The 25641-nt window shown below is 36.3% G+C and overlaps 1 protein-coding gene across 7 annotated transcripts in view; it reads right to left on the bottom strand.

Annotated features, from left to right (window-relative positions):
- LOC147625369 (putative LRR receptor-like serine/threonine-protein kinase At1g67720) overlaps nt 1-25641 on the bottom strand; it is a 110229-nt gene that overhangs the window by 34602 nt on the left and 49986 nt on the right. For all 7 annotated transcript variants that reach the window (XM_086818711.1, XM_086818710.1, XM_086818708.1 and 4 more), the window contains one exon: nt 5136-5341. In XM_086818711.1, coding sequence (XP_086674837.1) covers nt 5136-5341 — 206 coding nt within the window. The remainder of the gene's footprint in view (nt 1-5135; nt 5342-25641) is intronic.

Here is a 25641-nt window from a genome sequence, read left to right on the forward strand (position 1 = left end):
TCTAACTCTCTCTATTGTACTCTAATGAGCATCAAGCTCCAATGAGTATAGCTCCACTTCTTTCTCTTAATCTGTTTTAGCATCATTGAAGTAGATTAATCTATGATTAGTTGAATGCTTCTTTCTTTCTCTTGTGTATGCATGCTTGTAGTGTGTGTGTGTGTAGTCTCCATTGATGCAAGCTCTTGCCCACTTCATTGGCAATGAGTTATTCATGGATAGACTCTCTCTATGAGCTTGTGGGTTTATGAATGTTACACTCTATGCTTGCTTAAGCTTGTGGGTTAGTAGATGCACGCTTATGGGTTTGCTGGCATCAGGGAAAGCTAAGATTTAATCAATGTTTGAATGGGATTAAGAGATTGCCATGCATTGCTTGTTCTCTTGATGATTAGTGTAGTGGGTTTAAGGGATTGAGAGATTGATTGAGGTGTTGAATGGTTGAATCGTCAAGTGGTGGTTCATGTATGTGAGCTCTCCCGCAAGGGATAAGCCTTCATGCACTAATCGGGTCGAGTCCTCGGATTGACATTATGTTTCTCAGCACATTTGTTGATCGGTAGTACTCTATGAGCACTATATTGCATGGTAGAGAGAACCGCCCTTTAGTTATCGATACCAAGTAGTGGAAGGAAATGTGGTTCTTAATGATGTTGGAAATGAGATGAAGTGTCAAATCTGTGAGTTATGCCATATAGTCTTTACCTAAGACTTGATAACTATATCGCATAAACTTGATAGCACAAAGAAGGATTGAGTCATCAATCAAATCGAAAGTGAGTTTATGCCAGCACTAGGTAGTGAACAGGTCCATCCTAGATGGATTAGATCACATGGTGAATATAATGAAGCACTGGTGCAATGATGTTACATGCAAGGTAAAGATATGGGGAGAAAAGCTTTGGCATTGTACACAAGAGATTTGGGATGAGGAGTGAAGAAAGCATAATGCAGATTCCCACAAGTATAAGTAGGAAGAGGAGGCCACTATAAAGTGAATGGAGAGCATAGGGAGATCCCATCTTGGAAGCGGTGGTTGGGATGTTTTCCACACATACTTTGTAAGTATTAATAAGACACTCACTGACTTTTTTTGGCATACGAGGTATTTAAGTTTTGTAAAGTGTTCATGCTTCATGCTTCATGCTTCATGCTTTCATCAAAGAGTGGTGAGTCCTGCAAGCGAGTGATGTGGATAAAAAATACGCCCTAAAGCAAGGCATGTATACCCCTCAGGGGGTTCACTATATGTAAACCCTCTATATCGTGCGTTCAAGGTCTAATTTAAAAGCCCCTTATGTGTAAATTTTTCATGAATGAAACACACCCTTTTTTCTATTCAATCTTCTGTAAATACTCCCTTTAAATGGTACCCTTTTGTATGTAAAAAATGTGTAAAAAGGGGGATTTTAAAAACCCTTTCTGTTGAGCCCACGTGTTATGCTTACATATTTACAAGTGACCCCCCCAAGGTATACTCTCCTCGAGCAACTTGAGGGAGAGGGCATCGACGTGAACTGGATGGATCTAGTCAATATGGTAAGTCTCTACATTTTGAACCCATCAAATAGTTTTTTCCTCACTTGTCATTTTTGAGTTTTTGCATTATAAATACATACTCTTTTCGAAGGGACCACTGCCAAACCCTGAGAGTAGTGATGATTAGGTTCATCCTTGCATCCAAGGCACTATATACAAGAGTCGGGTCTTTAAATACAAAATTTTTGGCTCCATGAGTATATTTTGTGTACATATTTTTGTTCGCTCCATGAGCTATGTAACTTCTTCTACTTAATTAAAATTCATGTTTTTTACCTTTGAGTATAGAACATGGAAGTACTCTTTATAATTGGCATAGTGATACAATTAAGCAGAACTACACGTGGATGTACCATTATTCCCAAAAAAAAGCTACGTCTGTCAAAATAGGTATCATTGTGCATGTTGAAATATTAGTTAAAATACCAGTCGGTATCGTGTTCGGAAGTCATGTCATAAAAAGCGTCAAAACAAAGGTCGTAAAAAAGATAGTATTTTTTTAACTGTGTTAGCGATAATTATTTTAACGCACATTTACCCATGTATTTCGACGCTTGTTTTGATGATTTTATATCAACACTTTCGGAGATTTTTCAAATATTCATTTCTGTCGAAAAAAAATGTCGTAATTACAGTTGGTTATAATAGTGACTCCACCCTAAAGACCCACACTTTGGACCTTCTATGTCACCCTCTAAGGTGTAGGATTGTTGGCACTAAGTGGGTTTACATAGTAAAGTACAGATTTGATCCCATTTTTGAGAAGTGTACAACATGGGTGTTTGTCAAAGGTTTTTCATAAGTTTACGGTTTTGACTTTCAAAAACGTTTTACTCCTATAGCTAGGTGAAAGGTAGGTTTACCACAATCCACACCGTTCTTGAATTGGCATCATAAGAGGAATGACATGTTCTGCAAATGGATGAAAAATATTCCTTCCTCAACAACAACCTCAAGGAGGACGTATATGTGAAACAAGTGCAGGGGTTTATGGTTTGCGACTCCTAATTTGAATGCAAAGTTTATCAATTACCGAAGGCACTCTATGGGATGAAACATGCCCCATGAAGAATGAAGAATGGTATCGAAAGGATTGATTCTTACTTTATGAGTATTGGTCTCTTATACAAGCCTTTAGATGAAAATTTGTATGTGTTTCTTATGATCATGGGAAGGTCATTGTTATCTATGTAGATGACCTCATCTTGACAAGATCTCACAAACACAACCTATGCTTCGTGCAAAAGTTGAGATAAAATAATATCTTGGGCTCATGCAGTATTCTTTGGGATTACAGGTGGCATCAACCAGATAACCTTTTTATCTCTGAATGGAAATGTACACGTGAGAAATTGAAGGCATTTTGCATGACCAAATGCAAGGTAGTTGTTATTAGTACCCTAGGGGAGGTTGATCTAAGGCTATCCGTCGGATATCTTAGAGTTTGTGGATGAGTACCTCTACAAAACAAATTCAAGGTAGTTGTTTCCCTAAGGGAGGTTAATCTAAGGTAGTCCATCAGACACCTTAGACCTTGTGGATGAGACCTTATATAAGAAAGTTGCCTGGTAGTCTTATCTTCTTATGTAATAGAAGACGAGACATATGTTTTATTGTTAGTATTTTGAGTAAGTTCTCCAAAAAGCCTAGGAGAATCATTAAAAAGTAGTTATAAGGGTGTTGTGATACACCCAAGGTACTCAGAAGAGTATGACATCACGTATGTTGGGGAAAATATCATCAGCAATTTATGTGACTCGAATTTAGTAGGTTATTTGGGCACGAGCTGCTCAATAACACGGCAATATTATTTTCTTGGTTTGAGATGCAGTTCTTGGATCAGTAAGAAACAACCCATTGTTGCGCTCACCTTTTGAGTACAAAGCTGCATGATTTGCATCATGTGAGGCATTGTGAGTGAGGATTCTATAAGATATGGAAGTGGTGCAGAAGCAGCCTATAACACTGTAATGTGACAATGAGAGTTGCATGGCCATTGCTCAAAAATATCGGATGTCCATGGGAGGTGAAAAATTTGCTACCAAGCAAAGTTCTCTACCAAGAATGTAGTACATCTTTATGGCTGATTCTACACAGTGGATGGTGGCATGAATATGATCAAGGACCTATGGAATCATGTCATACTGCCCTGTATATACATGCCTATATAGATACACGGTTAGCATCTTCTCTACACCATTTATCAATCAACACTACGGGCTTACTCCCTAGCTTCTACTAGCATACAATCTCCATATTAGTAGTTCTAGATTAGCCATCAAATATCCCTTCACAAGAGCACACATGTATGTGTATTTTCCATCTATTCTATCACTTCAGTAATACAATATTCTGCTTTATCTTTGTTATTATGAAATTTGAATTTTAAATTTTTATATTGTGAAAGATCCTACGTCTTTGAGTGCTCTATTGTATACACCACATGTTGTATTCTCGTACATTAACTATTTAAGTTTTGATATGAACAACATTTGTCATGTAGTGTTAACCCTAAAATGGGTTCACACTACATGAAAAGCTTTTGTTTTTGTTGAAGGTAGGGGTAGCACTTATCCTTTAAGTCAAGAATTACTTGATCAGATGAATCAAAGGTACATATGTAAGAAGTCACCAAAGGATGCATGATAGTGATATACGAGTTGTATTCTTAGGTTGAGCTCTTCTACTATGGACTATTGTAATTTATAGATGCATGATGAGAAAGGCTCTATAAAAAGATCCATCTTGATTTCCCTTGATCATAACTAATAATAGTTTTATTTATATTTCATAGCATGTTTACACTTTCATATTGTATAAATTTCCTTAGACTTTATATGGGAGTGTGAACAAGCTTTTATAGCTTGTTTACACTCCCATATAGTATAAATTTCCTCAGGCTCTAAGATATTGGTTGTGGTGAACATGTTATTTGATTAAACCTATCCAATTCTAGTTTTAAACTAGATCTTGATTGTAATATAATATTTTAGATATACTTGTTAATTGTAATATAATATTGCTTGTGGTGAACATGTTACTTTGATCAAACCATATGCAAATCTAGTTTTAAACTAGAACTTTAGTTTAATATCTTAGATATCCTTATCCTCATTGATACTTTGTGTTATTTAATCTTCACTTTTTTCTCACTGTCTATTTCATGACAATGTCTAGAATTAGGTATTTTGAGTATTTTTTCCTCTCCTCTATGCGCTTCCAAATTTATGCACCTCACAAGGTTTCAATTCAAGAACTGTAGCACTAATTTTGGTGACATTGTTTAATCATTTTTACCAGTACATTGGGGACTTGTTCTTTTTATTATGCTAAAGAAATGCTAGTTATTGTTGTTAGGTAGTACTACTCTATGTAAGAAACATTCCACAAAACCAATGGAAATATCAATGTAACTTAATACCACCCGCTTAAAAATATATATGTAATATCTAAAGTGTATAGTACAATGATAGAAACTCATTATTAAGAAGGAATAATTATTTAAATAGTATATTTTTGATACAAAGAAAAAACTTATCAATGAGAGAGAGAGAGAGAGAGAGAGAGAGAGAGAGAGAGAGAGAGATTCGACACACCTCTGTAGCAAATTCTTTTAAACCTTGTTTGGAGGAATTTGCTAATGTTTTTACAGCAACAATGTGCCCACTTTTGAGAACTCCATGAAAAACTTGACCAAATCCACCTTCACCAATTTTTGTAGAAAACTGGGCTGTTGCATTTTCTACTTCCTCATATGAAAAATTTTGTGTAGCAAAGGGAATTTCTTTCATGACATTGTCACCTATTTTAGAGTAAAATGAATCTCTCTCTCTCTCTCTCTCTCTCTCTCTCTCTCTCTCTCTCTCTCTCTCTCTCTGTCTATCTCTCTCTCTCCCTCTCTTTATCTATCTATCTATCTATCTATCTATCTGTGTGTGTGAGTATATGTAAACTTTATGGTCACAAGTATGAAGCACAAGACCAATGAATTAATCACCTGTATTAAATGGATGATTATTAATGTAGTTCCATTCTTTTAAATGAGACTACACAAGACCACTGAATTAATCACCTATATTAAATGGATGATTATTAATGTAGTCCCATTATTTTATGTGAGAGTATAAGGATTAAAAAAACCTAATCTATTAAAGAGGAAACCCTAGTCTATGAGAGATTAGGAATAATGAAGAGAGAGTAGTATCTAAACAAAGATCAAATACAGAACTAATGAATTCATTGTTATATCAAAACTATTAATAATAAGATGAGAATGTATTATAATAGTTAGCAAGGTAAACCTAAAACAATTAACCACACAACAAAATGGGGATGCAGAAAGGAAAAATATGTATATTATAAAAGCTGTCCATGCATTGATAAATGATCAAGGATGCATTGTAATTTTTGGATGAAGTGGTAGCAAAACTATAGTTTATATCATGAATAGGATGCCCATTATGGAAATACATGGCATGATTCTTGAACAAACATTTACCTCCTTCACTCCATAGATATGCATATGAACCTACCACAAATAACCTTAGGCATTTAATAATACATTAGAAGGGTGGCAGCCCACCACAAATAACCTTAGGCGTTTAATAATACATTGGAAGGATGACAGCCCATACCTCTTCGCATCCCACCTTTTCATTTCATCTTCACGTGCATGGAAGTTATCTATCATCTTCTTCCTTGTAATCGAGCAATGGAGATGTACACAGCAATGCAACTCATGAATAAAAGAAGCAATGGCGTTCAATCTCCTTATCTGTGTCTTAGTGATTTTCTGTTGAAGGCTTTTTCCTTTAACACTTGGCGACTACGAGACCAAAACCGACTGGATTACTTTTGGTGATGACAAAGGCGGTTGTTTCACGATCGCAATGTATGGCAAGGGTGACAGAGCGATGGCGGTTTTAGAGTTGGATGCTTCCACGATCCTTCGAGTCCTTTACACTCTTTCCCCCACACACACCGACGGATGAAGATGACATCAACTGATTTCTAAGAGGTGGAAAAGATGGGGGAAGCAATCCGTGTGCAATTCGAGCAGGCGTCTCTCTATCCGGCATAGTGGTGCACCGCTGGCCTTCCTCGTGCAGATACTTTGATGACGGTTCTTCGAGCACAATCGCACATGCGGAAAATCAATGATGCTTTGATGAGGGAGATAGTGGTCTGCGCATTGATGAACGATGGAAGTAGGGCGCTCCTGCAACGTCATTACATGCTAGCCCAGTAACCATCAGGTGGAGACGTGAACGGATTCTAGGGATGCGGAGTTCGACAGAGCAAGTCTATCCGAGTTGGAGAATCTATCGTCGGATCCAATGATGTCATCTGGAAGCGGGTCCGGACGCGGATTCAGAAGCCGATCCAGAAGCGGATCCTGAACCGCCGTTTGGTGACGCTTGATCAGGGTGATGCTGCAAAAGTGCACGTCGACAGTGGAGACTCGGTCTGCTAGGGAAAGACCACTTAGGTTTAATACCCATATGGCGCGGATTAATCAACTCTAGTAGCGGGCGTACACTGATCATTAGGCCATATTAGGGAGTTTAAGGTAAGCTGGCATCTGCAAACGTCATGCCCAACAACCAGACGTGGAACTGATTGGAGTTGACCGACCAGCTGTGGCTTAGTTCGAATACAAGAAGCAGACGTCGAAGAACATCCAGACCAACGGTGGAGTATATGTGCAGCACCTCGCACAAACATTGGTTCTGGGAGTACACCAATCAGCCGAAGGAAGGAAGAGCGGATCATTGAGATGTTAAGTCGGATTATATTTATCCAATGTCCATCAAACTTATACATGGCCTTCCAAATCCACTTGGTGCCAATAACTTTCAGTTTTACAAACTTTGAAAATTGAGTCAATCTCTAACTTGATGGCCCCCTTGAATTTGGATCTACTAATATTTCCTTCAAGCTGGCTAGATCGTATACTTTTGTTATCTTAGCCATCAAGGTCATGTTGACAATGTGAGTAGAGACCCTCTTTTCTCCTATATTCTCTTAGACCTATAAACAAATGCTACTCTTTTGTGATTATACCAATAGAGAGGTTTCCCATCTAAGAGATACTTCACCCATTTAGGATATAGTCCATTCTTAATCATTTGATGAATCCACCACTTATGGAGTTGGTACTATCATTGGTGGTTGTTTGTGTTGGGTTGGTTCTTCATTTAAATATAGTGTGGATGGATCCATCTTCTAAACTTGATGAGGTGGAGGCTAAACTTGATGAGGTGGAGGCTATCCCTCAAACATGACATCTTCTTTAACTCCATGTCATCCATAACCCTTTAACTCCATGTCATCCATAACCCTTTAACTCCATATTTTACCCCCAAAAGATAAAACTTTTACCCTTGGAATCCCAATTGGTTAGATGAGTCTAGAACATGCATAGAATAATCATAACCAAATGTCATGCAATATGAAATTGAGTGATTCTTACTTAAAGAAGCTTCTTGACGTGTGATGCCCTTTACTATCTTTGTGTAACTTCTGTTAAAGAATATGGATTATAGTGTTAACTACCTCGACCCAAAAGAATTATATAATATTGACTTTAAGCATACTTTGCACCATCTCCACCATTGTGTGATTCTTGCATTCTACAACCCCATTTTGTTACTGAGTATGAGAAACTCTCAAATATCTCTTGATCTTATGCTCCTTGTAGTAGTCATTGAACACTTGATGTGAATTCTCCTTCTAGATCTATTTGACACTTCTTCAGCCTCTTTCTTATCTCATTCTCTATCAAGTTTGGCCACATTTTGAGCTTTCCAAAAGCTTTAGCCTTATCTCCAAGAAAATACATTTCTACTAGAGTCATTGGATGGTAACAAGAATTAGAAATAACCACCCAAGGAAGTGGGTCGTATTTTACTACAGAGCTCTAGAGGACCCTTTGCATGATTCCTACTTTCATATGCAAATGCATGTCGATGTTTCTCGTCCATTATACAAGCTTCACGTACATTTGGACATCTATCAAAATGTTGATAGACGTGACACAATCCCAGACCTTTGCATCTCTTTTAAGACTAAGCTCAGGTGTGCCTAAATCTCTCATGCCATAGCCTACTTGTTCTGACATTGAATTGGGTTGTAAAAGATGATAGCTCACACAATCTTTTGGATCAGATTCCTTTCCAAACGACATTGTTGATGGAATTTGTGATGAGTGCACAAGTCTTATCAAAGAAAACATTCAAGTCACGGTTAACTATGGACACACAATAGACAACAAACTCCTCTTCATGCTAGAAATAAAAAAAATGATACTTGAATGTATGATTGGGCATTTGGTGTCATACCCAACTACTACTAGGATGGACTCCCCCACAAGCGTAAGGGAGGACCTATGACCACCCATTTTTACTGGTCATGTGTTAGGATGATCAATTGTTAATGATCCATGAACCATTGGATGAAGGAATGTTAAGGATGCAAAGGAACCATCCATGAACCATCAGATGCTAAGGAATGTTATACTTTTGCAAATGTTTCTTCTAATTCTACAAATAACTCCAGTTTCACTTTAGCACTCTTCTCAGACTTCTTCCTCCAAGGCTTCAAAGTGTCATTCTTCCCATATTATTCCTTCAGTCTACATGTTTTGTCCACATTACTAGGCTTGTTGTAGTGTTGGGGGGGGGTTCACTTACAAATATGTAATTGTAGCACATGAGCTCATCTGGAGGGGTATATTAATTCAAAAAAGTTATAGAATTACATTTACAGGAGGGATTTTTTAAACTAATTTTAGAAAAAAAAGCGTAATTTTATGAAGAAAAAGGGATCGTTTTATTCATAAAATTATTTAAGTGTAAGGGGGTTTTTTTAATACCACTTGAACACACGTCTTGAACACACGTGGTACATAAAACTTATTAGAGGTAAACCCCCCAAGGCTGTAGTATAAACATTTTCCTTATATTTTTCTACTTTTTGCAAGCATTGTGGTTTTGAGAGCCTTTCCCCTTACCTTTATTTTCATTTGGAGAGAATGCCATGTTACTACAATCAATGGCCCTTCTCCTCCACCATAATTACACCAAACTCCAAAATAAGAGGCAAGATACACACTTGCATGTTCAGTGTTGTCACTAAACTATCATACTTTGAGGGGATAACACTCTAATGTACCTACATGCTAGCTCTTTGTTGGTCTAAGTGTTCCTTGCCATTGCCATATGATCTTGTAAATTATTTTTCTATGATATGAAGCACAATATGGATTGCTTTGTTGCTTCTGCATCAAAATGCCTTTCTACTACTACAAGCTGATTCTTAAGGTTTGAAATCCTTGTTAGATTCCTTTTCCCATGATATCAACCACAATATGAAGTGATTTGTTGCTTCTCCATTAGAATGCCTTTCTGCTACAATATGATTTTTAAGGTTTGGAATCTTTTTCTGATTCCTTGTCTCATAGTGGTTCTTTAGAACTTACCATGCTTCAAAATCTATGATAGTATGTTGAGTCAGGGTCATCACTAAATTATGATGCTAGTGATGATGTCATATAATGTATTTCCATTGCTTTGCCTCCATGCCAATGCCAGAGTAGGATCTAGTGGTATGATATGTAGTGGATCTACTAGATTTGATGTAGCACTTGGCTTTTCATTAGCCCCATTTATGGTTTCAAACAATACATATAAATTAAGAATAGACCTTGAACTTCCAAAGACCCATTTAGCTTCTTATTAAATCAACAATAGACCCTGAATTCCCAAAGAGTGTAATTTTTCCCATCAACCTTCTTATTAAATCAACAATAGACCTTGAATTTCCAAAGAGTTGAATTTGTCTCATCCAACTTCTTCTTACCGAAAGGTGGAGGGAAATAACAAGCAGCTATGTTATTTGTACGTTGGGCCATCTACATAAATCTGCCTTCAAATAGCAAACTCTTTAAATAAGATTTTCCTAGAGCCTATTCCCTAACACCATGTAATAATAGATAATAGTAAAATCTCAATTAATACAATACAAAGCACTAAATTGTTAAAAAAAGTGGAGAATAAACAATATTACTGCTTATGATTACAAAATGATGGCATTTTCCCACCCATGTGCTTTCGGCGGTAAGGAGCTTTGATTAGACACTCTAGATGGAGGATGTCTTACTTACAAGAGTTCTTAAACATAACAAACTCAATGATGAATGAAGGCTGCAAAACTACTCTATATATAGTACCCAGGGTTGGCATGGATGTGGGTAGAAAGGTCACTTTGGCTTGGTTCAAATTGACTAACCAACCCCATCATCCGATTGGTACCATATTAGACTATAACCATGACCATATGAGACAAACCACATCATTTGACTCCGGGGCTTCACTATAAGTAAACCCTCTGTATCATGTGCGTTCAAGGCCGATTTTGAAAATCCCTTCTCTGGGAATTTTTTGTGAATAAAACATACCCTTTTTCTATTCAACCTGTGAATTTCCGTTTAAATGATACCCTTCTGTATGTAAAAAATGTGTATAAAAGGGAGTTTAAAAATCCCTTCTCTTGAACCCACGTGCTATGCTTACATATTTATGAGTGACACCCCCCCTGAGTCATCCAATTGGGACCATACTAGACTATAATTATGACCATTTGAGAGCGACGTCTGGAGTCTTTGAGCCTTGCAACCCAAGAATAGTGTGTCCTTAGTTAGTTTTCCTCATTAACAGATGCGATCACATAGTCTACACGAGCATGCATACCACTTAGTAGAGTGCTAAGTCTACATATTAAGCCTTCTCCTAACTATTTAGCTACACTTCGCCACCATCTAGTGTATAAACTGGGAATTGTGGGGTGCTCAGATTCACCATAGTAGCTACTCCTCATAATGGGGCCTTACAAAATAGAGCACGTCTATCACCCACAAAAACAACACGAGGGTGAAGCATTGAGGAAATGCTTTAGTTATCCAAATGTTCAAAAGGAGCTCTCTCTCATTGAGATCACATTTTAGTCTGACTGAGAGATTGAAATGCTCATTTGTGTGGCTAGATAATATTCTCTCTCTCACTGAAAGAGATATTGAAATTCTCGTTTGTATGGTTGTAACTTTCTTGCTACAGCTACTATAAGATGATGGATGAGATTTCATATTCCCCTCATAAAATAGACCTAAATTTTGTAAACAAGGCTCAATATGCCTAGTCCTCTCACAAAATGGACCTACACTTGCTAACCTAGGCTTTAATACCAATTGTGAGAATACAAGGATTAAAAAACCCTAATCTATGAAAGAGGAAACCCTAATCTATGTGAAATTAGGAAAAAGATATTAGGATTTAAGGAGCAACATCAAATAGTAAAGCTATTGAGCACATACTATAAATGAAAAAAAAATGTAATAAAATGACTAACAAGAAACTCAAAACAACTCAATAAGTTTTTAAATACTTGGTGGCTCTTAAATAGTCAAAGGGATACAAAAAATATTATCATAAGGAGAATTTATGTAAGGATATTCCCTAAGTTTTCTCCTTGACTTAGAATTCCTCCTTTATCACCTCCATCGTCTCGACATCATTTATTACCTTATTTATATAAGTGCGCTTATTTATATAAGGGCACTTAACACACCTTTCTCTTTGAATACCCAACATCACCTATATGGTATCTCATTACATTCAAGAAATACAATAGAGTGCTTCAAGTGTACACATTCATACAATTGTTTAGTTCCCAAATAAGATCTAACCAGTGTAATTTCTTTCTAAAGTGTGTAATGCCCAAACAAGATCTAACAAGTGTAAGTTTAACCTTAACACAAATTATAGATTAAGATAACTCTTTTAAAACTATCCTATGTATTTCTCTAATTTGGATAGAGTTTCATAGATAGAACTTTTAAAGCTATCCTATATACTTCTATAACCTGTATACAACTTCATAATGTCAAAGTCACATGCTCAAACACAACAATAAAAGTGGCATTTTATGTTATGCCCCTATAAGCGCCATTGGGCATCATTTATATATAATTGTTGGTTTAAGTGATGCCCAGCGGTGTTGAAAAAAATGACTTTTCAAACCGATGTGGCATCGCCGAAACAAACGCAGTTTTTTTCTCTCCGAAATATTTCCTCTCAATCCTTTCTTTAAAGGATTGCACTGGCTTCATCTACTCCATCAATCTACCTCTATCCCATGCATTTGTACTTCCTTCCTCTTCCTCTTCCTTTTTCTCTATCCATTTCTCCTTATTCATCACTACATAGCTATGGTGTGACCTAATGAAGGTATTCTTCTCTTATGCTTAATCTTAATGATTAATAGAGTATATAATGAGATTAGGGTTAAAGTTTAAAATATTAACCTTCTTTTTGATTAGTCTCCTTATCCTCTTTGTGGGCATGCTTAATATGTGTGGGTCTTTTCTATGTCTCTTATTGTTTTGAGGTAGAGCTCATTAGATGTGTTACTAATCACTTTTTAAAATTTGATATTTTGTAGGTCGTGCACTAATCCTCTCCTTGGTCTTGACAATAAAGAGGTAGGCCCTCTTTTTTTTAATTTTTTAATGCAATCTCTATGTTTATTTCACCCTTAGGTGCCCGGTTTAGGTTTATCTTACTGTATAAAGCTTAATGCATAGATCTTAAAGCACAAACAGAGCTCCATGCATAAGGCTTAACGTATTCTTAAAGCTTATGCATAAAGTTTTTGCATGCTTTAAGCTTATGCATAAAGCTCTATTCATGCTTTGGGCTCTATGCACAAGCTCAATGCATAAGCTTTAAGCATGCATTAAGCTTTATGCATAAGGCTTTATGGATGTTGTACGCTTAATGCATTAAGCATGCATTAATCTCTATGCATAAATCCTTATGCATAGAGCTTAAAGTATTCTTTAAGTTTTATACATGCCTAAGCTTTATGCATGGAGCTTAATGCATTTAGCTTAAAGCATGAATAGAGCTTAGGTAGGTAGAGTTCATTAAATACGTTGCTAATCACTTGTCTTAATTTTATGTTTTGTAGGTCTTGCACTAATCCTCTCCTTTGGCTTGACAATAAAGAAGTAAGCCCTCTTTTTCCTTGTTATCATTAAAGCAAGCTCTATGTCTATTGCACCCTTGGGTTCCGGGTTTAGGTTTATTTTAGTGCATAAGCTTCAAGCATCTTATGCATAAATCTTATGCATAATGCCTTATGCATAGAGGTTAATGCATGCTTAAAGCTTATGCATGAGTCTTAATGCATGCTTAAAGCTTATGCAAAGTCTTGTGCATACTTTAAGCTTATGCATAAAGCCTTATTAATAGAGAGTTATACGTTCTTTAATCTCTATGCATAAAGCTTAGAGCTTAATGCATTAAGATAGCTTAAAGAATGCATAGAGCTTAAGCATAAAGCCTTATGCATAAATCTTAATGCATGATTTAAGCTTATGCATAAAGCTTTATGCATAGAGATTACAACATGCATAGAGCTTATGCATAAAGCCTTATGCATAGAGCTCAATATATGCTCTAAGCTTTATGCATGCCCAAGATTATGCATAGAGCTTTATGCATGGAGCGTAATGCATGTCTTATGAATAGAGCTTAAAGATTTATGTATAGATCTTAATGCATGCTTAATTCATTTAGCTTATGCATTAAAGCTCAATGCATTTAAGCTTTATGCATAGAGCTTAATGCAAGTTTTAAGCTTATGCATGAAAGCTCAATGCATAATCTTATGCATAAGTTTATGCATAGAGTATACACATAATAGATATATATTTCAATTCTTCCATTAGATATGTATATTATGCACATAATAGGTTTCATACACACAATGGGAAAGATTGGGGACAATACCCCAATCTGTCCCTAATTTGTTTCTATTCTCAGCATTGCTCAATGACGCTTATATAGTGGCACTTATAGTGACGCTTACACCTTGACACTTTTCCAGTTCCCTTTATAAAAGCCACGCTATAAATGTTTCTACCCCCTCTTTTTGTTGTAGTGAAACCGTCTATCTCACTTTCCATTATTTATGTTTTCGAGTGGCATTCACATCAACAAGGGGGGTCCATGTTTTTCTACCAACAATAATTAAACTATGACAAGGATAAAGAAAGGAAGATAATGGATAAGCCTTGAAAAACAATATTAAAGGTAAATTTGAAAGGAAACATAGAAATAAGAACAATGATGATTCAATTAAGGGAAAAGTAACACTTGTACACCTACACTTGCACCTAACTTAAAGAATGTAGGGATGCACAAGATTAAAATATAGTGATGGAGCTTATCCTATGCTGTCTTGAGAAAAACAAGTATATCAAGGTAAGATTATATCCTTAAGAAGGTGAACCCCCATTATCTCTTCCAATAAGAATGTACCTTTAGAGATAGGAGAAGACATTAAGAGGATGGTGTATGGCACAAACACTCCAAGTGAATCGCATTAGGAACCTACATATATACTTGCATAAGAAAATATACAGTGACTATATAGAAAGGAATAAACAAAGAGAGTAAAATAAGAATGAATGGGTAAATGTGTAATTCTATTAAAGAAGTAGGTGGGAGTGATGACTTGCTTTGGGAAATAACAATGGGTAAATATGTATTTCTATTAAAGGGGTAGGTGTGGGAGTGATGACTTTCTTTGGGAAAGTGGAGGTTAATGTTCTCCAAGGTAACAAATAGGCTTGGTAGAATGATTATTTTGCTACAAAATTCAATATAAGGATCCCTTGATAATCATAGAACTCTTGGATGGTGTATCACAAGTTATGCTTTGTATATGAAAACTCTTTGAAGAAAATTACCAAATAAAAAAGACATACTATAGTGAATTATATGGGTATACTTGTAAGGATAGCATATTTCCATGATCCTTATCTTATGACAACCATGGTAATAGTTGATTGTGATAGGATTCAAATGTAACTTCATGAGCTTGCCACTGTGATAGATAACTTAGGCATCTATTATTATGACATAGAGTAAATGAGCTCTACTACTAATGAAGTAGGTAATTATGCATTCCAAGGGAGTGCCTATCCTTTTTCAATGGAAAATTAACATGGAAGGAGATTCCAGTAATTATCCTCCAACTAATCACTAAAGTAGGATCCTAATGCATCATCCATATCTGACAAAAATATTAATACATGTCCTTGTTATGTAGACATTTCATAGGGCCTAAAAGATATAGATGGTTTCCATCTAGGATCCAAATATTCTAAATATCATCCATACCATCATCTTTCTTTATGGGGTTTAAAACATAGAAATGATGCCCATTTGGGATCCCCATATTTTAGATCTCATCCACATCCTCCTCTTTTGCAGATGGTCATAGTGTTTTTGTCCATGTACATTATGTCCCACTATTTGGACATATGAAGGATATCATGAAAATCAAATAGTCCATTATAATATACTTTAGTTACTGACCTTGGGAGAGGGTGCCCAACTATTTAAATTCCATTAGCTGGTTACATCTATGATAGTTTTGTAGGGTGCATAGTAAGGGATATGCATACCTCTGTGTTATGGAGTAGATCGGGGTTAGATAGACTCAAGATCATGAGTGGCTTATGTTTCATCAATTTGTAGCCATTTCTTGGTTAAAAATGTTGTTCAAATCCTTCTTTATCATCATTTAACTTTATGGTAATGATCAAGGCCTTGAAAAGGGGATCTCTTATAGATTCCATATACTAATCCGTTTCTCTTTTGATCATCCTTTGAACAAGAAACCTAGTAGTGGTACAATAGACCTGATCAAGTTCGTATCTCTACCCTAGAGACTCACTTTATGGTGGTCAATTTCGAGTATGTTGGATTGGTGGTTATAGTAATTCTATAGTTGGTCTAGCTATCACATTCGTGTAGCGGCACCACATCTATAAATGAAAGTATCATTATGTTTTCTAAGCATTTACAATGAGCACAATAGAGAAGTGGTATGTGTCGCAGGTGAGGGCGTTCCATGCATTGAACACCAAACTACATCTCTCCTTGGGCAAAGGTGTGCATTGTTTGGAGGTTCCCTTACCTTCTTTAACTTAACCGTCTATAGGATGGCTGAGGTTAATTCATCATTTTTGTCTTTTACCTATCATTGCCTAGTCTAAGTCATGCCAACCTGAAATGCTAAAGCTAAAGATGGAGTCTTATTTTCTTTAGGCTCGGGTAGTTCCAGTATGTTAATTTTGAACTCGATGTGGCCATCTTGTAGCATGCATCCAATGTAGCTAGTCTAGATAAGACTAGCTAGCCATGCATTCTCAGATCTCATACTTTCTTTTGGAAGAATGACAACAATTGTTCATGGGTTAGCCTCTCTAAGATCTTACACCAAGAGTTTAAATATTTAAGCTAAGAAACCTAATCTCTCACTTGCTCATGCTCTTTTTGCTTGAGGTTGTAGAGATGTGCCTTTGGGCTCCACTTCTCTTCTCACCACTTCTAGCAAAGCTTAGCACAAATACATTCTTAAGCTGAGTAAAATTGACCTTATCCTCTAGCTTTAGAGTTTTGTACCATTGATGTACCTTCCAACCTAAGTTAGGAAAAAGAATGGATATTTGTGAGCTCATCAATTGATCCACATGTTTTTGAAATGGACTTAAATATTTCTACATATCATATGGAATCACCATCTTCACTAAAGATTGGGACATGAACTTTAGTAGTCCCCAATTCCCTTGCAACCCCCTACCTATTTCTGATGTCATACTTCACAAATGAGGTGGGGTAGTTGTGGTTAATTTTGGGGTTGGATCATAAGTTGGTTATGCTGTTGTGTATACCCTCTATCGTCTTAGGTTAGTTTCATAATGGTATTCTTCTCTAGCTAGTAATTATTTCACCAAACAAGCAACGGCTTTGGAAAACATAGATGGTGTGAACTTGCATCTTTTAACACCTTCCCTCAAGATCAGCAACATCTCTAAACCTTTGTTAGCTAGTTGACTACAATAAGCTGATTTAGACAGCTGATTTAAAAAAATGACTTTGACAAACTTTGGTGGTTGGAAGCTAACTTGAGCATAAGTCAAATAGCTGATTCAGTTAGCTGATTTAGTTAGCTGATTTAGTCAGTTGACTCAAATAGCTTATTCAATCAACTGATTTAGACCTACAAAATGAAAAATTAAAAAATCTAAAACATGTTTATTTTGTGGAAGGCTATTGAGCCTTCCCTTGCTCCAAGCATGGAGCCACTATGGATCCTCTTCAAACACTTTCCCTTAAGAGAAGCTCCATCATGCCAAGACTTGCTCCATGCTTGAAAAAAAGATTTTTGCCTAGGGGTTTAGTGAAGAGGTTTGCAACATTCTCTCTAGTATTGTAATGCTGCAACACAATGTCATCTCAGTGTATCTTCTCCCGGATGAAATGTTCTTTGACTTAAATATGCTTAGTCCTTTGATGCATAAATAGATTTTTGGCTAAGGCTTGAGCTAATATGCTATCACAAAGAATAGGAGTAGGACCATCAACTCCATAATGACTAAGTTCTTACAAGCATCGTTTCAGCCATATAGCTTCAAAGGATGAGGTGGTTAAAGCCTTGCATTAAACCTCTGTGTAGAGGAAAGGTTGAATGTATTCTTCTTCTTAGAATACCATGAAATGGCTCCTCCATGCCAAGAAAAAATGCATTTCCACTGATGCTTCTTCTATCTATTAGACATGGTGCATAGTCACAATCACTAGTGTGTCTCACCTACATTTAAGAAACCCCAAGTATCTTAGCACTCTTTTGGCTACAACACAATAAGATAATTTGGGGTTTTCCATAAATTGAGAAAGACTATTTACTACAAAACAGAGATCTAGCCTAGTGATAGTCAAATAAATTAAGAGAACCAATGAGTTTCCTATACACAGTAGTATCAGAAGGATGTCTTGTTTCATCTTTTGTGAGCTTTAGAGTGGATTCCATTGGTGTAGCCACTGGCTTGCAGGTCTCTATACTAAACTTGTTGAGAATAGTCTACATGTACTTTTGCTCTGAGAGATGAAGATACCACCTACTACTATGGTCATGGCTATTTCAATCCTAAGGATATAGTGCAGGTATCCAAGATCTTTCATTTGACACTCAGCTGAGAGCTTGGATTTGAGAGCTGCAACCACGGCTTCATTGCTTCCTATCAAAATCAGATCATTATAACATACACAAGAACAAGAATAATGTCCTTCTACATTACTCTTCTAGAACCCTTGAGATTTGAGATGTTCATAAATTTTTCCATACGAGGCTCTTGGAGCTTATTTCAGACCATAGAAGAGCTTCTTCAACTAGCAAACAAGATGCTCTTTTCCTTCTTTGACATTACCTACGGACAAGGAAAAAATAGGGGCTAATCTTTTATAATTGGTTTTTCTGCAAAAACATTCACCCGATATAAAATATTTGCCCAAATTTTGGCCATTTTGAAGGATTTTAGAAAATATTTACCCAAATTTAGAAATTTGAGGGCATTTTTGAAAAACATTTTCCCCATTTTATATAAGTATAGATTTATATAGGAGGAATAATCTCCAATTGTCCTACACTTATATATTCATGGAGGCATCTTATTTTTTACCCTGCCTATAGGCTGTTACATGTAGACTTCTTCCTGAAGTTGGCCATTGAGGAAGACGTTGTTGACATCCATTTGTCACAATTTCCACTTTTGAAGAGAGGCTAGAGAAAGGACTAACCTGATGGAATTCATCTTGGGTACTATTGCAAAGGTCTCTTCATGATCAGCCCCCTATTTCTGAGCAAAACCTTTAGCCACAAGTGTTGCTTTGTACTTGTTTTACTTTATCTTGTAAATCCATTTGTAGCGTATGGATTCTTGTTGGTCATGTATCCCAACTATGATTCATGTAGAGTTCAGTCATCTCTTTGTCCATTGCATTTGTCCATTCTTTCTTATCACAGGCATCCTCATAGAAGAGGGGTTCATCATGCTACATCAGTGATGTTAAGAGAGCATAATTTGTTTGTTCAAAGTATGAATTGTTACTTCTGTGATATGTTAACCTTTGGGGCTACTTTCTATAGATGGTAGATCTCCTAGGGGTTTCTTGGTGGGCATCATCTTCTTCCTCTAGTTCTTCAATAGATGGTAGATCTCCTAAGGGTTTCTTGGTGGGCATCATCTTCTTCCTCTAGTTCTTCAATGGAGTCCTCCAAAGGTGTTATCTCCCCTTTGAGGGTAGCTGATGAAGAAGGGGTGTCTGCATATAATGGATGAGTTGATGTCCAGCTGTTTGTCTCATCAAAGATCACATCCCTTAACATAAATGTTTTCTTTTTTATTAGATCATAGAGTTTGTGAGCGTGATGCTCACTACTATAACCAACAAACACACACTTTCTTGACTTGTCATTAAGCTTCTTCCTATTTGAATCTAGAATATGAGAAAAAGCTAAACAACTAAATATTATGAGATGATAATAATTGAGGCTTGATTCCATTAAAGTATTCATATGGGATGATATCCTGGAGTGCTTCAATTGGGGATCTATTCATAAGAATCTATTCATAAGAGGTAGCATGCTATGCTAATAGCTTCAGCCTAGTAGGTGTTGGAGAGGTTCTTCTCCTTTAACATATACCTGGCTGACTCAAGTAGGACTCTGTTCTTCCTCTAATAAGCAACTCCATTTTGTTGAGGTGTATAGCTGAAGATTAGTTTACTTATGATGCCATGCTCAAGAAGGTATTTTCTAAAGACTTTTGAGAGGTGTTCACCTCCATTATCTAACCTGAGGACCTTGATGCTTCTTCATGTCATATTCTAAACCATAACATGAAAATGCCAAATACTTCAGATTTGGATTTTATGAATAAACCTATGTATGGAGTAATAATCTATGAAGGAAACATAGTATGTATTACCACCACTTGAAGGAGTGTGGACTGACTCACAAACATCTATGTGAATGAGGTCAAGGAATCCTCTTGCTCTACTTGTGCTTCTAGAAAATGTATCTCTATACTACTTGTTGCCAATGCAATAGGCTTAAAATACTTTATCAACTTTTTGTAGGGATCATATGCCTAAAACCATACCTCTTGATTTAAGAAGACACATGCTATTGAAATTTAGGTGACCACACCTTTTATGCCATAATTATGATGGAGGTAAAGAGGCTAACCTATTAGCCTAAATTGCTAACAAGTTTGCCACTTATCCGCTCAACTTGAAGATTTTTCCATGCTTTTGAGCTCTTCAAGTTGGAGTGCTATCTGTAGTATAAACCAAACCATCATGAATAGAATCCAACTTGGAAAAATATTCAGCATGAGAAGTTATGTAGGAGCTTTCTGCATAATCAATCCACCATGGTTCCTGCTTGCTGCCATGGTCTACATGATTGGCCTCTTTCATCTCTTCAATAGAGAGAAAGTGTTGGCATTTATGAAGCATTGAGAGATTTCATCTTCAGCACAGCTTTATTGATTTCCCCTTCAGATCACCTTACTTTTTCTTGCAATATTTCTTAAACTGTACATATTTTTGACAGTGAAAACATTGAATGGAGTTATGAGAAGTTCTACCTTTTCCTCTACCTCTAGAGGAATAGCCACATCTACCATTAGAAGAATAATAACCTTGATCATTGTTGTTCTTATTGGGCTCATAGTTTTTATGTCTTCGTCATTGTCTTTGATAATTTTATCTTCGTTTGTCTGTTGTTAAGAGGTCTTTGTAATTGTTACTTGTTGAAGTGATGTTGCTACCATGGATGTTCTTCATGGCTACCATGGATGTTCTTCATGGCTACTTATCTTTGATCCTCGTCCCCTTAAGGATCTGCTCCATTTTGTCTAGTGATGGTTTTTTCCTCAAAATGATGAGGCCTTGAACAAGACCAGCATAACCTGCCTTGAGCACATGGATGAAGATTGTAGCAAGCTCCTTATCAGATGTCTTATCTCTCACATTTATTAGTTGTTGATGTGGATCTGTCACCCACTTGATGAAGTCTGTAGTAGTCTCATTTGGCTCCCTTGTCTTATTTGTGAGTTCATCCCTCAAGGTAATTTTCCTTGAAGTGCTTTTAGACTCATACACCTTCTTTAGGTTGTCCCAAGATTCTTTGGGAGTTAGCACCTCCCTTGAGGATGTCATCCTTCACACTTAGCTTTATTATGTGGACCAAAAACATGGCCTTCTTGTCCCATTTTGCTAGAGATTTGACAGTCAAATTAGTTTGTCTCTCCATAAAAATTATCTCCCAACAATCTTAAAAGAATAATAGTGACTCTAGCTTCATCTTCCAGGTTGTGTTGTTTGTACTATTGAGTTTTTTAGCTTCCTACAAAAGTAGGCTACTCAGATTGGGTGTCATTGAGTCAGTAGAACAGATAGTTGATTCTGTGTTCGGATGTTGATAGAGCTGGAGGTGACTCCAACAGTAAACGTGGCCAAACGTTGAATGTTAACTCCAGAATGTGAAAATATGTACAATAATAGACAGTGATTGTCACAGTAGAAAATGGCTGATATCAGCAATATGTGGACGGCTATGAGTAGTAGGTCAATGGCTTGTCAGTAGAGGCAGGTCAATGGCTTGTCAAAGTAGAGCAAGTCGACTCAAATGGATGACTCTAATAGTTAATATAGATAGTTGATTCCGTCAGCTGGCTCAAGAACATGATTCCAGCTGATTCATATAGCTCACTCTGATAGTTATTTCAGACAATGAATTTAGTCAACTATTTTATATAGTGCACTTTGACAATCTAAAGATGATGTGGCATCAACAAGTCAGAAGATTACTAGCTTTAGTAGGTCAAAACGAAAGATGATATGACATCAATAGGTCAGATGATGATGTGGCTTAAGCACATCAAAAGATGACATGGCTTTCACAGGTCCAAAGATGACATGGCTTCAGCATGTCAAAAGATGATGTTCCATCACCAAATTAAAATATTACATGGCATCAACAAATCAAAAGATAACATGGCATCAATAGATCAAAAGATGATGTAGCATCAGAGCAAATCAGAAGTTAATGCAAATTCTACAAATTCGCATCTGTATATATGAAAGTGGCTGATGCTAAATCTGTAACCCAAGTGCAAAATGTTGAATGCCAGAATGCAAAAGACTGACTAGCAGTTTATGCAATGCCAACATGCAGCAAAATGGCCAGATGGGAGGTGGCGTAGATCTAAGGCAGGTGTTACTTAAGCTGATGTAATGATGGTGTGCTTGATCTCAGAGGCTAGATGGTGCCTAGGAAGACTCTACGCAATCGAGTAAATGAGGCTCTAATACCATGCCAAAATGGTGGGGACAAGGAATTGTGATAGAAGACCAACAATCAAACTAAATAAACAAGTTGAAATCGAATGTTTATATTATTGAATCAGATAGGATACAACAAATGATAGATTCTAACTCTAATGTGAAAGGGCTAATCCCCAAAAACCCTATCCTGATGCTAAGGAGCTAAATCAACCTAAATATTACAATCAACATAATGTTGTGAGTGTTAGGCTAGGCTACATACTCAGCAGTGGCTTCTTGTAAGCTTCTTGTTTACTCTTTTTCACTATCTTGTTTGGCTAGGCTACACACTCGGCTTTTATAATGATCTCTGTAGGTAAACAGCTCATCACTCATAGCTAGACAGGTCATGATTTCATCTTCATCTCCATAATCTTGCTGCTAATCCAATTAGCTAAATTGTGTCGTTTAGCTTTGCAGAATTGTCTCCTAAGAAAACGTGACTTTGCAATTCTTTCTTTGATGTAGGAATTTTTTCACCAAATAGGCAGGCATATTTCTAAGGCTTTTCAAACCATAGATGGTGTGAACTTGTATCTTTTAACACTCCTTGTCCTCATAAAGATCCCTATTTTTCTAGGTTGGGTCCTCCTAACCTGTGATGGGTTGCTTATTTTCATTCCCCCTTTAGATCTTCTAATATTGGCTCTAAGTGTGGCATCCCGAATACCAAAGCTTGTGAAAGGTATTCAGCTTATGCCATAACCTCTAACGGATTCCTTTCTTAGGTCTCTGGCTATATTGTTTCCTTTGATTAAGATTTGCACCTGTCTATGGGCCTCTCTAAATGTAATTTCCACCTCCAAAAAGGTTGTTCCATTGATTCGACTAAATAGAACTTTGGTAATGTTTATAGATGCCAAGTATTCTCTACCCACAACTGGTTAGGCTATGCACCATCCACAATTGAGCTGATCTAAAAGATAATGAGGGTATCGATTTCTAGGGGATATTGACATGTGAAGAAAGAGATAGTCATGCATAAATAACTAGAGATAGTCAGAACTGTGAAAAACTCTAGTTTTTGGCAGCTAGGGGAATTGATATTTTAATCGTAGTTTTTCTACCAATGTACTTTAATAGTCAAAATATGACCTTTATAGTGTGAAAAACTATGGTTTTTATGTCAAAACATTTATCTTTTGGTATCAAATTCGCTTGTAATGAACTTTGACAATGAGTTTAGATAATGAAGTCACCCTAGTAACCTCCATAGCTGAAATTCTTTTGGCATGATAGTCACGTGTAAAAATCTCAAGATAGTCATGGCCGTGAAAAATTGTAGTTTTTCACTCTCAAAATGTTTTTAAAGATAAGAGGATAAGATTTCAAGGATAATAATTTATATTTTTGGCAAGATAATCCCTTAAATCATGACGTGATTTTTGGTACTTTTTGTTAATGTGAATTTATTTGGTTTTTAACACCCGTTGAAAACCCCCAAGTCTAAAAAATCATTAATTATCTTTGATCTATTTTTTGGGAGTCCAAACACTTTTTTTACCTACTCAAAACGTGCAATTTGAGTATGCTTACCATAGCTAAGGTAATTAAATCTTCAACAAGACCCAAACAATAATATTTTTCATAATTATGTGATTTTGAATAAAAATAAAATAACACAACACTAGTTTTTTACATGAAAAAGCAGAAGTGTTGCAAACATAAAAAATAAACAAAACTAATTGGATTTCTTCCCTCTAGGCCCTCCAAGTACTCAAAAACTAATCTTTCAATCAAAAGAAATAAAAACTTAAACACTATCATACTTTTCACTATTCTGCCAACAATGTTATCTCCTCAAGACTTCACATTGAATTTTGCCAAAACTAAAAGTATAGATTTTTAAGTATACAAGGAAGGATTTTAGTGCTCTAAGAAGGTAGAAGCAAGATTATCTCCCCCACAGTGGTGCCAAAATGTTATGGCTCATTTATTCCCTTTAAAGAACTCTCTCTCATTCATGCAAGTGTTGCAATAGACTACAACCATTGTGCTATTCTTACCTTCTCAAGATCTCCAAGCTCCACCACTAGTTGTTGGCTCCAAGATTCTAGGGCCTACCTCTTGCTGTCATGCACTGCCTAGCAAGGACTCGCCTCTCTCACTCTCTCACATTAAACATAGAAAGGCACATGTGCTAGGATCAAATAAGCATCTCCTCTCAACCCTCTCTCTCTCTCACACACACACATACACAAGATGAAGAGTAAAGAGATTAACAAGAACTCACTTAGCACAAAGTGCAATTATGACATTTGATTATGATAAAGTGTCTTATATATAACTAGCCCTTTTTCATATTTGGGCATGTAATATTCAAAACCAAACTAATAAGCTCAATCTTTGGAAAGCTTTTCTCACAATCTTTACAACTTTTATAGTGCCTTTTCATGAGACTTATTGCCACTCTCGTCGTCTGTAGTATAGACTGCTTCTGTTAATCCTAAAATGGGGTTAACATATATCCTCTAGTATATTCCCTAAGTGTGCCATTCACATGGACTTTTGGCATGAATTTGGGAGTTTTAAATCATAAAGGAGATCCTTTCGAAGTTATTTAGGTGTTGGAGTACTAGATTTGGAAGTTCTCTATCTTGGTCTCACTAGTTGATATGAAAAAGTGTTGGGCCTTTAAAAGAGAGAAATTTCGTTTTTTCCTTCATCAAATTTACTTGTAGATATATATTAGTAGAAATGTTTAGATGTTTAATGAGCCATATCCACATGTCTAGAACACAAAATTTGTGATACATGTAATTATTTCTAAATTACTAGAAATGTAAGCATCAAAACATTT

Source organism: Cibotium barometz, chromosome 24, assembly GCF_041138505.1.
Source record: "Cibotium barometz isolate CiBa-2024 chromosome 24, ASM4113850v1, whole genome shotgun sequence".
Taxonomy (NCBI): Eukaryota; Viridiplantae; Streptophyta; class Polypodiopsida; order Cyatheales; family Cibotiaceae; genus Cibotium; species Cibotium barometz.